The sequence below is a fragment of the Ursus maritimus genome, unplaced genomic scaffold (genome assembly GCF_017311325.1).
Source record: "Ursus maritimus isolate PB19 unplaced genomic scaffold, ASM1731132v1 scaffold_6, whole genome shotgun sequence".
Classification (NCBI taxonomy): domain Eukaryota; kingdom Metazoa; phylum Chordata; class Mammalia; order Carnivora; family Ursidae; genus Ursus; species Ursus maritimus.
The window spans coordinates 81,840,873-81,856,781 of NW_024426774.1; the positions used below are offsets into that span (position 1 = coordinate 81,840,873).

Below are 15,909 nucleotides of genomic sequence, written 5' to 3' on the forward strand. Positions count from 1 at the left end.
CGTCCCTTGCCCCTGGCAACCACTGATCTTTTTACTGTCTCCATTGCTTTGCTTTTTCCAGAACGTCGTGTAGTTGGCATTGTTAAAGGGAAAATTATTCGTGACATTTGTTAAAGAAGGGTAAGGTAGACTTCACTGAGAGGCATTACTACAAGCAAGTTGCATTTGGACTCAATTCTAAATATAAGAAGTAAAAATGGGAGTTCATAGGCAGAGAATAAGGTAGGCCATAGATGAATTGATGGTTACTGAGAGGAAACATTAGGGGTAGAGGAGGGATTCTGACTAAACTGACCTCACAGGATTCTTCTTGAAGGCCAGCCAGGAGATCAGGCATCACCTGAGTAAGAGTGGAGGATTCTGGCTAAACCAGCTTAGCAGGATTCATGGTAAAATTGGGATATGCAGAGACAAACGTGGAAGTACAGGTGTTGAGGCCTCGTCTGGGAAGAGGATTCAGAGGAGCCTGACTAAAGTTTGGTCAAGGAGAGGGTCTTGTGAGAATGAGACAGTAGGTGGCCTTTACAGAGTGGCTTCTTTACTTAGCAATGCCTTTTCGTGGCTTGGTAGCTCATTTCTTTTTATCACGGAGTAATATTCCGTTACCTGGATGTACCACATTTCTCCATTCACCTCCTGAAGGACATCTTGATCACTTCCAAATTTTGCCAATTATGAGTGAAGCTGCTATAAACACCCATGTGCAGGTTTCAAGAGTAATTTTATTTTATTATTTTATCTTATTTTGTTCAAGATTTTATTTGAGAGAGAGAGAATGAGTGGGGGAGGGGCAAAGGCAGGGGGAGAAGCAGACGCCCCACTGAGCAGGGAGCCTGATGCAGGACTCTATCCTAAGACCCTAGATCATGACCTGAGCCAAAGGCAGACCCTTAACCGACTGAGCCACGCAGGGGCCCCTCAAGAGTAATTTTATGTGTATAGAAAATTTGCAAAGATAGTACAGAGCATTCCCATATACCTTTTCCTCAGTTTACCATCTAGTGTTAACCTCTCCCACAACGATGGTGCATTTGTTAAAACTAAGGGATGAACATTGATCTGTGTTACTATTAACTAGACCTTATTCAGATTTCACCATTGTTTCCACTAATTTCCTTTTTCTGTTTCAGGAGCCCATCCCGGATATCCCATTTATTTTAGTTTTAACTTACAAGAGCAGTTTGGGTGTGTGTGTACATTAAATGCATTTATAAAACTCAGCGTATCTTGAGACAGTGGATATAAACATAGCAGCTACAAGGCGCTGCTGTTACTTAATCAAGGGAACACATTTAATTATGACATTGTTACTTAGAATTTTTGGAAAGTTTGTGCTCGGTTTTGGCACAGCAGGCAGATTTCCCAGTGTACAAAATGAGGATTTGTTTTATGAGGTTGCCGTTTCTAAACCAAATACTAAAGCTTGTTGAAAGAAGGTCATCTGAAGGTTATTTCAAGACCCAGGAGGAAACCGGTTGCCAAGTTGTAATAAAAGCTGTCAGTGCATAATTTTGCAAGTTGATGGGCAGGCTGAAGTGTTTGGTTGGTTCTCTAATGAGCATCTCCAAATGTTTTGCTGGCAGAAGGACTCCATGAAAGATGACAGAGGAGGTTATTGTGATAGCAAAGTGGGACTACACTGCCCAACAGGACCAGGAGCTGGACATCAAGAAAAACGAGCGCCTGTGGCTGCTGGATGACTCCAAGACATGGTGGCGGGTGAGGAACGCGGCCAACAGGACGGGCTACGTGCCGTCCAACTACGTGGAGAGGAAGAACAGCCTGAAGAAGGGCTCCCTCGTGAAGAACCTGAAGGACACGCTAGGTGAGTGTGCCCGTGTGGTAGGACCCGGATTAGAGCTGAACTACTTCCTGTTAGAGAGGCAGGCAGCCTTGTGTTTCGGGAGGGGGGTTGTTCATCTTTTTAGTTCGTGTGTGTGTGTGTGTGTGTGTGTGTGTGTGTGTGTTTAAAAAGGTCTGTTTTAAAGTTGACATCTTCCTAGTTGTCTTTTTTTTAACTCTCTGAAAATGAAGCGATCACAGTGGAGAAATTCCGTGTGTATCATTTCCTGGAGATTTTAGTCTGGAGTCTTATGTAAGTTGACACTCCTGCGTGTTGGGGGCCCCTGCACATGACTCTGTCTCCTGGCCTCATTTTCTGGAGGTTCTTGATGTGGCATTACCACCTCCAAAAATGTCAGCCACTCCGCCCATGTCACCCCATCAGGTCTTCTGTGTCTCACACAACCCTGTCCACGCGGCCTTCATGCATAGAGTGGGAAGGAGCGAAGAGTACTTCGAACCGGGTGGATTTTTTCCCATTCTCCTAGATGGATGACGTCATACCACAGTCCCGGCCACTGTTGGCTCAGGTGGCCGTGGGCACGCACCAGTGTGATGCGAGAGGCCGGCAGTGGTCACTCACGTGGGGACTGTTGGGAGCCCAACCCAGTTGGTTCGTCACCCGGTTTTCTTCCCACACGCCCTGTATCCTGACGTGAGACAGGCCTCTTCGAATCACCTAAAGTGAATGGTGTCCCCTCTTGTCTCAGTGTGCTTATCCGACGTACTTACAGTAGTGAGTGCTTCAGATGGTGTGGGGAGGTAACTGTGAGGGCCTCCCCGAAGACTGATGAGCCGAGCTGCCATTTACAAAAGTTAGTGCTGCCTCCTTATGAGAGTCTAATGCGGGTCATTCCTGAGGCTGCTGGTTATCGCTTAAGAGTTTGCTATGAACAAAGTCAATATAACCACCTGTGTTACATTTACTTGACTTTTCCCTTTTTATTTTTAACAGGAGGATGTGTTTCATGTGGGGTGGGAGGGGAGCAGGTGGGAAAACTGGAAAGAAAATTATACACCGAATGTAGTGGGTGTTGTGAGATATTCGTCTTAAATTTCGTGCAATCTTGAAGAGTCTCCTAAGTCTCTCTTCAGATCCACTTAAAGACTTCATTTATTGGGTAGTGTTTTGTGGTAGGGCTTACGTTATTTGTGTGATGTGGAAAGAGAAATGAGACACAGGCCTGAGTATGAATCACACCAGCTATCGCAGATTCTGAGGCTGATGTAGAAATTTCATTTTGCATGAGCAGTCTGATGCTTTTTCCACTAACTTCATACCCCTGTAATTTTTTTCCCCCAAATCACTTGAAAGAAACATGGTTGTCCTTTACCTATAACTCTTAATTAACTATGGCAGAAATGCAGTTACCATGAACAGATAAATACCTGAGCTTAATATGATTTATTTTTTCCAATTTCAGCCTCTCGCCCACCAAAGTACCTTCTTTCGGAGCTGCTAAACATCCTTGACTTGTTTTGTTTTCTTTCTTATCCATTTTTTAAAATGTATTCTTGATATCGTAGTTAATTAAGAATGAGATAGTGAGAAATTGAGTGAGATGATCAGAAAGGAAATAAGACAAAGCGAGCACTCTGAACTATCTAGAAATTTCCTGGAATACCTTGTCATTTTTTTTTTTTTTCTTCACTTTGTAAAAGGAGAAAAGACAAGGCCTCACATTGAAACCATTAACCAGATGTCTCACTCTGTGTCTACTTTTTCTGGAGCTGTGATCTGTTAGTTGTGCTGGAGAACGGTGGGCCTCCTGGCATAGAGGAGCCTCACTCCACGAGCCCTTCCTGGTGCTGGGTACTGGGTGCTGGGGGTACTGTGGGCTCTCAGCATAGAGGAGCCTCACTCCACCAGCCCTTCCTGGTGCTGGGTACTGGGTGCTGGGGGGTACTGTGGGCCTCCCGGCATAGGGGAGCCTCACTCCACCGGCCCTTCCTGGTGCTGGGTACTGGGTGCTGGGGGTACTGTGGCCTCTCAGCATAGAGGAGCCTCACTCCACCGGCCCTTCCTGGTGCTGGGTACTGGGTGCTGGGGGTACTGTGGGCTCTCAGCATAGAGGAGCCTCACTCCACCGGCCCTTCCCGGTGCTGGGTACTGGGTGCTGGGGGTACTGTGGGCCTCCCGGCATAGAGGAGCCTCACTCCACCGTCCCCTCCTGGTGCTGGGTACTGGGTGCTGGGGGTACTGTGGGCCTCCCGGCGTAAAGGAGCCTCACTCCACCAGCCCTTCCCGGTGCTGGGTACTGGGTGCTGGGGGTACTGTGGGCTCTTAGCATAGAGGAGCCTCACCCCACCACCCCCTCCTGGTGCTGGGTGCTGGGCCACCACCCCGCCCCCGACAGATGGCCACCCAGCTCTGCCAGAGCACTTCTACCTCGACAGTCAGCCAGTTCCATTTTTGGAGAACACAGATTGCTCGAAAGCTCTCCCTTAAATAGAATCAGAGTTTGCTTTCCTTTAACTTGTTCCCCTTGGCTCTTGGTTGCTGCCTGAGTAGCGTGTGCCCCTCTCCTGGAAGATGACAGCTCCCCACCAGGCCTCATAGTTCAGGTGCACAGCTGCTTGGACACATTTGTGCTAAGCATGATGTGTTGTAAGAACACAGATAAAATTATATTTTCAACATCTCTATCTGTGGAGAATGCCCCCCCCCCCTTTTCGTGTATCTTTTTATTTTATTCACTGTGCTGCCCGGAAGCCTTGCTTTTGTTGCACCAAGAGAGACCTTGGTATTCCAGGGTGAGTTTTCCATTGCCCTCTTGCACAGTACCGAGGGGAAGGGAGGCCCCCCGACAAGAAATCCCCACAGTGGAGTGACTTCTTAATCCCCCACAGCCGCACCTGACACGGCATCATTGGCAACAAGGAAGGTGAGAAAACCTTCTGCGGCCCGTCCTGCCTCCCACTCGTCCCTATGGCTAGAAAGGTTGGAGCCAAGTGTTTATGGCTCCCTGCTTCAAGTATTGTCACCAGCATGCTGTCACGATTACAGCGTGATTTTAGTTGATGCAGCCGGCAGAAATTCTCTCTAGTGCATGTGAGAAGGAGTGAAAATTATGTTGGTAACTACACGGCATTGTGTCGACCTTCCAGCAGCTACACGTGGTAGTCATCCACCTTTGTGATTTTTACGCTATGGAAATCCACCTGATTCCTCAATCCAGAGTAAGGTTTCCCTGGCGGGTGCCCGGTTTGGGATAAAATCACACCAGACTCCCCAGCAAAGTGTTATAAATGTGTTTATGTCTCTGTTGCAGAGAACTGGAACTCTGTGGAGCTCTGTCCTGCTTTCTCATATTCAATTGCTCTGTTGAGATCAGTGGAAAATTCAATTTAATCACATGCAATACTTTGTTAGAGTAACTTCTAGAAAGCAGTACCTTTGACAAAAAGATCTCTGTTAGGAAAGGATTAACATTCTTTCTTTTCCTTTAATAATTTATAATCGAATAAAACAGTATGGGCTCTTATTTGCACATGAGCAAAACATTTATAAACTGGATCTCCTCTCATATTCAACTTATGATCATGAATTGTCAAAGAGAACTTTTCCGCAGATAACAAGGGGCAATTGTTAAGAACCCTTTCTGCTGGCAGAGCCCAGTTGATATTTTGAAGGGCTCAAACCGTACAGCTCTTTGCTCCATGGTGAGGAGCGTTCCTGGTCTACAGTCTGGCCTTGACCTTGCAGCCTCACTCATTATCACGTGGGTCAGGTGTTTTAAAGCACCGTGCTACATCTTTTGAGATGGGGAAGCTGCTTCCAGGGAGGTATTTTTCAAAGATTTTCCCTCAGACTACTGAAGAACGGTTTTTGTTGTAACTTCGTGACGGCAGCTGGGACCCAGCAAAGCCCCAAGGTTAACTCTGTTCTCAGTGGTTCATTTAAGTCCACATGCTGACTTGGGTTACCCAAAACGATACGGTTCCATTTAGAAGCTATTAGCAACCTCCTCGGAGGGTTTGTTTCAAGACACACGTGTCTGTCACTGACTACCTCCCTGGGTGTCTGGAGCCAGAAGTGACCCACCCCCTGCAGTTGTTCCTTTAGCATTTGTCCCAGTGTGACCATACCTAAGGCCAGTTAGCAGCCTGCCAGTGATTAGCACCAGGACTCCCACCTCTGATTCCAAGCCACACCTGGGAGTACAGGGAGACTCCCTGATGCTAACTAACTATAAAATAGCCCTTGTACCCTTTTGAGCAAATGCTTTCAGACAGGGAGGGGGTGGTTCCTATGGGTGAAATTCACAGAGCTCTTAGAGGCAGAGCCATGCTGGGATTGACCTTGGGTGGCTAAGTGACTTCCCCAGGAACACACTATTACTAGTACCGCTGTGGGATGGAGATGGAATTTCATCTCAAACTTGTATCCAAATCCAAGTTGAATACCCAGATTTATTGGGTAGGCATTTGATAGAATTCCGTTGTAGAGACAGGCAGTTAGACTATTAGAGGAGATTTTATTGATACCCAGTCCTTTATTTTATTTTATTTTATTTATTTATTTTTTAAGATTTTATTTTTATTCATTTATTTGACAACGAGAGAGACAGCCAGCGATAGAGGGAACACCAGCAGGAGGAGTGGGAGAGAAAGAAGCAGGCTTCCAGCAGAGCAGGGAGCCCGACGCGGGGCTCAATCCCAGGACCCTGGGATCACACCCTGAGCCGAAGGCAGACGCTTAACGACTGAGCCACCCAGGCGCCCCAGTCCTTTATTTTAGAGACAAAAACTTACTAGCAAAACTTGAACGGACTCAGAGAATTGGGCAATAATAATGTACTGATGTTAACTTCCTGACTTGATGGTTGCATTGCCGTTGTGAAGGAGACTGTCCTTATTTGTAGAAACACACACTGAGCATTTAGGTTTGTTGGAACATCATGTAGACAGGGGAGTGGCTCTCAGATGGCTCAGGGAAAATAATATTTTTGCGCCATTGTTCTAACTTCACATTAAAACGAATGGATAGACATGAGTGGTTTAGGGACCACCCCAAGGCTCTAAAGTAGGCTTGTAACAGAGGAGATGTACCTTGGGTACCCCCCCACCCTCTGCTTTGTCCAGGCATCTACTTACCCTAAATTTGGCATCAGCCTTTCAGAGATCAGAGTATTACTGAGCACCTGCTGCCATTGGACCTAAAACATAAGAATAACACCGGGTGTCCGGCTGATGCTTCATCAGAATGGTTTCCCACAGTGCTTAATTCAGAACTTCTCTATAATTATCCAGAGTTCTCGCCTTGTCCCTAGCTTGCAAGTGGGGGAATCCCCGCCGCTTGCTGGATCAGCCTGGACTGTTCTGAGTCAGTTCAGTGTGTACTTTTTTGTTGACATGGAGATAGGGAGAGTGATGGTCGGAAGTGATCTCCTGGGCTCACTGCCTCCGTGATTGTGTGGACTATGAGGGAATTTTTGTTTAGAGACCACAGGATTGCAGATCTTTGCTGTGCTTATAAATGTGCTCAGCGGGCTTGAGCCAGGGCAGGTGGTCAGTTAAAAATGAGCAGTGAGTGACGACTGCCCCAGCCTATGGTGTGGGAACAGAGTCTGCATTTGCGCTGTCCCTTCCTCACTCTGTCCCTGGGAAATCCCTTCTGAGCTGCTTCATTCCCTGCTGAGTGACCTTTGGAAACAGTAACCAAAACCTTTGAAACCGAGATGCAAACATTATGTGGGAACCGCATGGTGTAATAGGGTATGTCTGGATCAGAAGTGGGAGCCTGGCCGGATGTCATTCCATCCGGTGTGATATGAAATAAGGAGAAGGTTCAGTCCGATCTTTTGAAGCTTGTGATAACTGCGAAAATGACACTGGCATTTCCCAGTAAGCAATCCTCAGTTGAGCTCTGGCACCGTCTCGGCCTCATTGGAAACTGCAGCGTGGGCCTCTGTCCTACCCTTCACGGAGCCGTGTGCATAATGGTTAGGAGAGAGACTCACCACCATGTTCAGATCCAGTCTTTGCCCAGCTGTTGAACTCTGTGGACCTCAACTGCATCATCTGTAAAATGGGAAAAGTGACTGCTTGTCTCCTGCAACTACTGAGAATTGAATGAAGTCATTCAGCGAAGAATACCCAGGCTGAGCAGGCCCTTGAGAGAGCAGATGGGCTTCAGATGAGGAAGGAGAACGTAAGCCAAGATTTGGAGGCTGGAAGCCAAATTGTGTTGGAGGACATTCCTGGAGCTAGCTGGACTGGGGTGAGGGAGAGCATGGGGGTGTCCTGAGCGATCCGGGTGCCCCACACAGTGGGCCCTGAACACCAGGCCCGGGACCATTTAGAAAGGGAGCCCCCAAGAGTTTCCATGTGGTGGACAGAGACGACCGTCAGGGTGTGCACGAGGCAGTCTGGTCCTGGTCCTCAGGAAGGGACTGGAGAGGGCCCGTCTGTCCGCAGGAGGCTGGGAATGAGGGCGCAGAGCCACCCGGGGGTGATGTCGTAAGTCTAAGCTCAGCAGCGGAGGGGGATTTCACAGGAAAACCCCAGGACTCTGTGCTGACTGGGTATGGAGCAGCTGGAAGAAGTATTAGCTACAGATGACTCCAGGGTTCTGAGCCTGAATGAATGTCCAGCAGAGAATTCGGGAAGTAGGAAGAGAAATCGGGCTGTGAGGACAAGGCCTGTTTAAGTTTGAGGTGATGGCAGGACATCCATGGAAACGTTCAGTAGGATGCTTCAGGCATGAATGTCAACTTCAGGAGACAAAATTCAGATGTGTGTGATGATGTTCTTCCTACTTTTATGTGAATTTTAGTTTTGGACTCTATATAAATATTTTTATCTACGGCCCGCAGTGGGGACCTCACATTTCTGCGGCCATGTTTCAGGGACCTCAGATGGACTTTCAGTGTTTCTGTTGTCCCAAGGACTGGTCCCAGGCCTCCGGTCCCCTTGGGAGCGCTGTCACCATGGCCGTGCCCTGGCAGAAGAGCCCGCAGGCTCCCTGAGCCCGTATTCCCCGTGCTCCTGACAATCCCTGCAAAAACGTGTCCCCCCCCCCGACATCCTGCAGACAAACCAAAAGTGAATGCCACAGAAAAATTCAGACCAGGACCCCAAAACGGATTTCGTGTGCATGCCTCCAGTGCGCAGACGGTAGTAACCGTCTCTCTCTGAGTGTCTCCTCGTGCCCGGGAGCGCGCTGTGTGCCTGCGTGCACTTCTGTTTCCATCTTCACTCTAACTCGAAGAGGGACGTGCCGATATCCTGGTTCCCTGTGTGAAAACCCGGACATCGGGAAGTTAGGCATGTGCCCAGGAACACACAGTAAGGGACGGGGTTGGAATTCACACCACGTCTGCCCAACTTCAACCTCCATTATTGTTGGTCAGCTGCTAGAATTGGGGGTTCAGATCGGGCAGGGTTGGGGGGACACAATGCCTGCCTGGAGTCGGTACCGGGGAAATCCACCCCTCCCCGGGCCCCCACCTGCACAGCCGTTGTGGTTTCCTTCCACTTTTGCTCTCACCCCTGAAATGCTAGGGGCCAGCTCTTTCGGTGAGCATCATTTTCTCCCTGACCCCAAGCGAGCCACTTAGTAATTCTGCCCAGTTGCTTCATGTTGGGGTGAGCAAGAGCCATTCATTAAAATGATTTAGAGGCTGAATGTCACGGGAACATGTCTTCTTGTCTGTACGTTGGTTTTTATTTCGGGAGCCGTCTGGCCAGTGGCCAGGCTGTAACCACCACTACCGGGCACATACATTTCAGCCGTCTTCACCACTCACGGTTCCTCTGGACGGCCCAGGTCTCCGCAAACAGGCATTCTTCAGCCTTGCCGTCTCTGAGATGCCGGCGCTCTATAAAACTACCATTTAACACAGCCTACTTAGTTTTAAGAGCCTGGAAAATATGGGAAAATACAAATTACCTGTGATCTCCTCACCCCGAACTCATCCCTGGGTCTGTTTGCTCAGTATTTATACACGTATATAATCAGAATGACGTTGCATAGGTGACTTCCCGCTGTTCCTAATACTGGCTGTCACACTGCCATTAGTGCAGAAGATATCCAGCTCTTTCTGCAAGGCACACGTGCTGGTCCCAGCACAGGCTGGAAAGGAGATTGACCAGGTGAATGTTGGCATCCACTTCCTGGCTCGTCGGTGCCCGGCGGGCTGAGTTCTGGGTATTCTGTCAACCACGCAAAAGGAGAAGCTGGTTCTTTATGGTGCATCTGTCATAGAAGTCGTTTGTTTCCTGGATGGAATGTTCTTTAAGGGTAAGAAAATTGCTATTAATCTTCCTGGAAGTCACTTAAACATGATTCCTAGGCTGTGTCACTCTGTGAGGAGCCAGTTCTTCATTTCAAGAAAGCGCAAAGCCAAACCATTCCCCATGAAAAATTTGTACATAACACATGGAAAGGTTAAGGTAACTCCTCTTGATTTTTTAAAATCCCAGTGTAGGTAACGTACAGAGTTCTGTTAGTTTCTGGTGTACGATGTAGTGATTCAGCACTTCCATCCATCACCCGGTGCTCATCAGGACAGGTGCACTCCTTCATTGCCATCACCTAGTAACTCCTTTAGGTTTTGAACATTCGACTCCTCCAGCCAGTTATCATCCCCTCACGGTAATAAAGCAGGGAGTCTGGGTTCCCAGAGTTACAGTTAGCATGTCGGGTTTACCTTTCTGGTCTCTGTTGTATAATTTACCATCGTTATGACCATGAATCACCTACACGTCTCATAATTTGGAATTCTTTAGGATTCTGTCTTGGGAGCTCATTCCCAATAGAAGTGACCTGCCAAATGTATTGCCCACATAATATGGAAGCTTCTACGGCAATTGTGGTGCCAGCGACCCAAAATAAACTTGGATTTGTTTTTGTATATCATAAGCGTCCAAGTATTTAGAACCAAAAATGTAAAACAACTCACAACAGATTAGTGGGAGGATAATTAGAGACGAGACAGATTGTTAAAAAGAATGCTAACGAGAGAAAAGCCAGGAGAGGCGAGGGGAAATGAGGAGGGGTCTGTACCCGGAGAAAACCAGGAGAAGCAGGCGTGTTGTCACGTGTGGGTGTGCGAGAGCCACGTTGCTCTGTCCCCTGGGCCGGCTGCTACCCTGTGTCCTGAGGAAGCACGAGAACACAGGTTATGTATTTCCCAGAAACCCATGTCTTGTATGCTGCTTGTTAAAATTATCATTTTCTGCTTCAGTTTTATAAAGAACATAGAGAACACCCTTTCTTGACTAAAGAGATATTCATGTGGGAGCCTCAAGTTTTAGAACAGAGAAACATGAACTAAAAATGCCTAGGAATTAAAGTAAAATCTTCTTACCATGTTTCTAACTGTGTTTCCCCATATGGCACGCTCTCTTTTTTAGACCCTCTCCATATGTCTCAAATGTTCCTTCTCGCTATTACATTTTGGTGTCTGTCCCCTGGGGGCAGGCATGGGGTGCAGAGAGGGTATTTGTTTACTCGCCTGTGCTGTGGTGCTTGACGCTGAGCCCCTGAATCCCTGCGGGGCCCGCATGGGCACCTCCTGGTGGTGCCCCCTCCCCGCTGAGCTCCTGCCCGGTGCTCAGCACTGGAGGGCAGGTGGGCACCTGCAGGGTTCCTGCCTGGTCCCTGCCCTAGGCTGGAGTGTAATTGGCGGGCTGCAGGCGGCCCTCCACACTGCTGATGCCTTGTCTTCGTGCTTCCCCCTCCTCCCCATTGCGAACCCACAGACTCGGGAAACACCCCCAGTTGCCCTAGTGGTTCTCACAGCCCGGAAGCCACCTGGAGGGCAGCCCTTCATCCGTTTTTTAAGACTGGGCCTTTCTGTTTACAGGGAATCTCGCTTGATTTTGTATTTTTGGTTTTTCAGGGAGCAACGCAGTGGATGGTCTGACTTGGAAAATTGGAGTGTTTATAAGTAGAGCATGAATTAGTAGTGAAATGGTAGTGGTTCTTACACTACTAATTTAACCTGGCTACATACATAACATTTATCCTCAGGTGCTACGAAAAATGCTGTGGTGACCATGTGAACCCCTTGCGGTGGTTCCATGGTTTTGGTTTTTTTTTCTTCTTATCCTAATACACATAGTTAAGTTTGAAAAGTGGAATTCATTTGAGAGTTTGGGCTATCTACAGAACCCTCGAATACCAGAATGAGTCTTGAGATAACCTGGTCCAAGCTTTTCTATGAAAATCAGGCAAATGGAGTGACTTGCCCAAGGTTGCAAGGCTCGTTCACAGCAAAGCCAGGCCTCTTGAGGCACAGGCGGGGCGCTGTCCATGGAAGCCAGAGATGAGGGGCCTGGAGGCCGGAGCCCATGGACATCAAAGGCCCCTTCTTGGAGCACAGGCGGGTACAGCCTGGCATCTTGGTAACTGGTGTCTGCCCTGTTCAGAGCAGCATGTGAGCTTGTGAGCCTTTCTGCTCATCCCTACTTGGAAAAGGGGCTCCTTTTTCACCCTATGCCAAGGCCCATTTTGCACTGATTGCACATTCTGTGACTGATCATGGTGGCCCTCATGACATCGCTGCTCCTGACCTGGAGAGCAGGAGTGAGGTTGAGGGCCTGGCCCCCCAGGAGCATTTTAGGAAGAAAACAGATATGTGCACACCTCAGTTGGGAAAACACCACCTGTGCTCTTCTCCACTTGGTTCTGCCTTTTTCCTCAACCAGGAAGGGAAACCGTTAGATGTTTTAATAACAGCAGTAAACACGATGACAGCTATCGCTTGGTCTCCTGCCGTGTCTCAGACATTGCATTTCATGGAGTCCCCCGTCACTGGACCCTCCTAACAGCCCACTGGGGCCACCGATATCCTTGTACTACAGATGGAGAAACCGAGGGAGGGAGATGCGGTAGGATCACCGCGGTTCCAAGCTGGTCGGTGTGAGAGCCAGGCTTGCAATGCCGTCTGAAGTGTGGCTCCGTCGTCGCTGCCAGCCGCTTGCCACCTGGGTTTCCCCCCCACGAATGTGCTGCCGTCCCTTTGCTCGTTTGCATGCAGTTATCATTTCATTTCACTTAGCAGGTACGGTCCTAAGAAGTTGCATGTGCTCTGAGCTTCTGCCAGCGGATCGACACGCTCGGTCACGTGGCAGCATGTCGTGGCCGCGTCTTGTACACCCCTTTGCATATTCAGAGATGCTTGTGCTAATGGGTCGGGAATATGTGTTGAGAGGTACTAAATATGTATTTTTAATTAAAAATTATAATGAAAAATTTTAAAAATTCTTTTCATTGGCATCTGTGTTACCATTCGACTTTCACATCGGGTAGAAAATCCTCTACTGTAAATGATCTTTTTTTTTCAGGCTGAGATGTTCGACCATGTTATTTGCCTGCCTGCTCACACATGAACAGGCTTTCTTATGCCCAGAGATGGAAATTTCAGTCCAGAGCCCCGGACGCATAGCCCCGTGTGATGGTAGGCCCTCCGCTCCGGCACCCCTCTCTGAGCTGGCTCGTGGGGGGCTGCCCATTGGAGGAGGGACCGCCTGGGCAGAGGGATGGCCAACAGTCACTTTGTCCATCCCTCAGCGGGCAACCCCTACGCAGGCAGTGGGGGTTTGCCTCGGGTGTGGCAGCCCCCTTCCATGTACACGTGTCCTTCCTCCCTCCGGGGTTGGGAGGTTTGCTAATTGTGGTGACAGCCCGCTTCTCAGTAACGTGTTAACACTCCCGGCAACATAGGTGTGTATCATTGGAGAGATCAGTGGGAAGGACTGATCAGTGCGTACGGAATTGTGGTGGTGAGATAGGAAGTGGAGCTTATTAACTTGAGCAAACACTTACTGAATGTCAGTCCCTGAGGCCACAACAGGACTAAACACCATCTTTCTCAGGGAGATAATACAAAACGGTGAGACGGGCACTGAAATGGAGGTGGGTGAGTACTATGGGGGGGGGTGTGGGGGTGACGTGACATTATTTTCGTGTTTGTGGATCTTAGTGCTGAGCGGGCGTTTGGGATCAGCCCTCGCTTTACTGTGGCGGAAAGGCCCACAGGAAGTTAGTTACTCGCTGACCCCGAGTCCTGCCCACGAGCCCGTGGTGTTTCCCATGGTCATGTTGTCTGTGGTCTGGCTGTGGAGATGCGGACCGACTATGCCTTTGGGAGAAACCTTGGTTTTCATTTTTAAAAGCTAGATTCAAACCCCTGGAGGAAGAAGGTTTCCTGGCCAGCTTTGTACTCCAGCCTCCTTTGTTTCTAGCCCAACCTGGCTGTCAGGAGGATGTGTTCTCCCCTGTTGTCAAACCTGACAGAGAGCGTGGATGGACCGTGGCTTCCAACAGCAATGACAATAAGGCTGGGATTTTTTGCAAATGAAGCTGTTGCCCAAAGAGACACAAAAGCTGCCAAGGATGCATTTAGTCCTTTGTCTCACAAGTGGTTAGAAGCTTCATATTTCCCCTTCCTTCAGCCTGTCTGGTTCCTAATGATGAGTCACGATGCCAGGTGGAATTTTTTCTGCCAGTGGGACACTCAGAAGAGAGTTAAGTTGATAGGCCTTTTGCTTTGCCCAACACCGTTCCGCCAGCCTCCGCTGTACACGTCTTCGCCGCAGCACGGCCCAGCCCTTCGGCCTCGTCCCACATCCCACTGTCCCGCTTGTCCTCCGTAACTTGGCCCCAAGGCCTCCTTCACATCTTGTTCACAGCCCCGTGCCGCCTGTCTCCTCTGCCCCCGCGCTGCCTCTCCTCTCCTGAGCTCATCCATGGTCAGCGGTTGGCGACGTGTCTGAGCCTCTGTGTTACCTGGTGCTAACTGAAACAGCTGGGTGAGGGCATTTATGCTTGAGTCGACTTTGACTTAGAGTTGGCCTTGTCTGAAATAAGTTGTGCTGAAGAGCCTGCCCCCTCTCTTGAGCTGCCCGTGGGGTTTCCTCTGACAAGCTGTACCTAAGATACTGACCACGGTGAATTCATCTGGGACCATCCGAAGTCAAATACACTAGCCCCCATCAGATTGAGGTTCGATGGTGTGGGTGGGTTAAGCCTGATGTCTATGGCCACCCATGTCACAGATTTCCCACGATGGCTCTTGCAGTAAGTATTTTCAAACCAGGATTCTCTGGGCTTAGGCAGCAGGCACGCCAGCCCCGCAGTTAACCATGACACAGAGGGGACGCTGGTCCCCCATCCCCACCATCCCACACCCAAACCTGGGTGCTCCCAAACCACGACTGTATTCTTTTGGACTTTCTCACCCAAATATAGCACTTTGCTAAGTGGGAATCAACAGTTTGGCATATTGAAGGAGGTGGGCTGGGAGGAGTGAGAGTGGGGGATGGGCAGTTGTATTTTTCAGCAGTCTTCATTGAAGTGACAGAAAGTCCAATCAAAAGTAGACAAGGTGAGGGGCGCCTGGGTGGCTCAGTCATTAAGCATCTGCCTTCGGCTCAGGGCGTGATCCTGGAGTCCTGGGATCGAGCCCCACATCAGGCTCCTCCGCTGGAAGCCTGCTTCTTCCTCTCCCACTCCCCCTGCTTGTGTTCCCTCTCTCACTGGCTGTCTCTCTCTCTGTCAAATAAATAAATAAAATCTTAAAAAAAAAAAAAAGATAAGGTGGAAAAAAAAAAGAACAAAAAGAAGAGGAAAATTTCAAAAGGGAATCCGTTAGCTCCCATCATTGGGAAGTATGGTTGGATCCAGGGGCTCTTTCTCTCATTCTGGGCCTCATCCCTGCTCAGCCCTTCATTCTTCACAAACTTCTACAAACTTGGGCAACACCAGGTGGTGATGGCTGGTAGTCCCTCATAACTGCGGCAGGTGTGAGTCATGGGTCCCCCGTGGATGGCCCGGTGGGGTGNGGATGGCCCTGCTGAACACAAGAAGAGGAGTTTTGTTGAATAAGAGAGGGGATAAAGGCTACTGAACATTTGAAAACAACAACAGAGGACCACTGCATTGATTTTAAATGGTTACCCTTTAAAATATCAGAAGTTTTGTAAATTTGAGGGTTTTTCCCTTTACATATATATCAAATATTTTGATCGTAAATTTCGGTACTGGCTGTTCTCTGAATGGTGAAAGCTAATATTCTGGCATAGCTAAAAAACTAGACACAAATTAAACACGCATAT

The 15,909-nt window shown here is 48.8% G+C and overlaps 1 protein-coding gene across 9 annotated transcripts in view; it reads left to right on the forward strand.

Moving 5' to 3' along the window:
- The window catches only part of NCK2 (NCK adaptor protein 2), a 147,661-nt gene that overhangs the window by 103,678 nt on the left and 28,074 nt on the right, over positions 1 to 15,909 (forward strand). For 8 of the 9 annotated variants that reach the window (XM_040623666.1, XM_040623664.1, XM_040623662.1 and 5 more), the window contains one exon: positions 1,584 to 1,825. In XM_040623666.1, the coding sequence (XP_040479600.1) occupies positions 1,600 to 1,825 (226 nt within the window). In that variant the 5' untranslated portion in view covers positions 1,584 to 1,599. The remainder of the gene's footprint in view (positions 1 to 1,583; positions 1,826 to 15,909) is intronic. The other variant, XM_040623665.1, reaches the window with a different exon arrangement.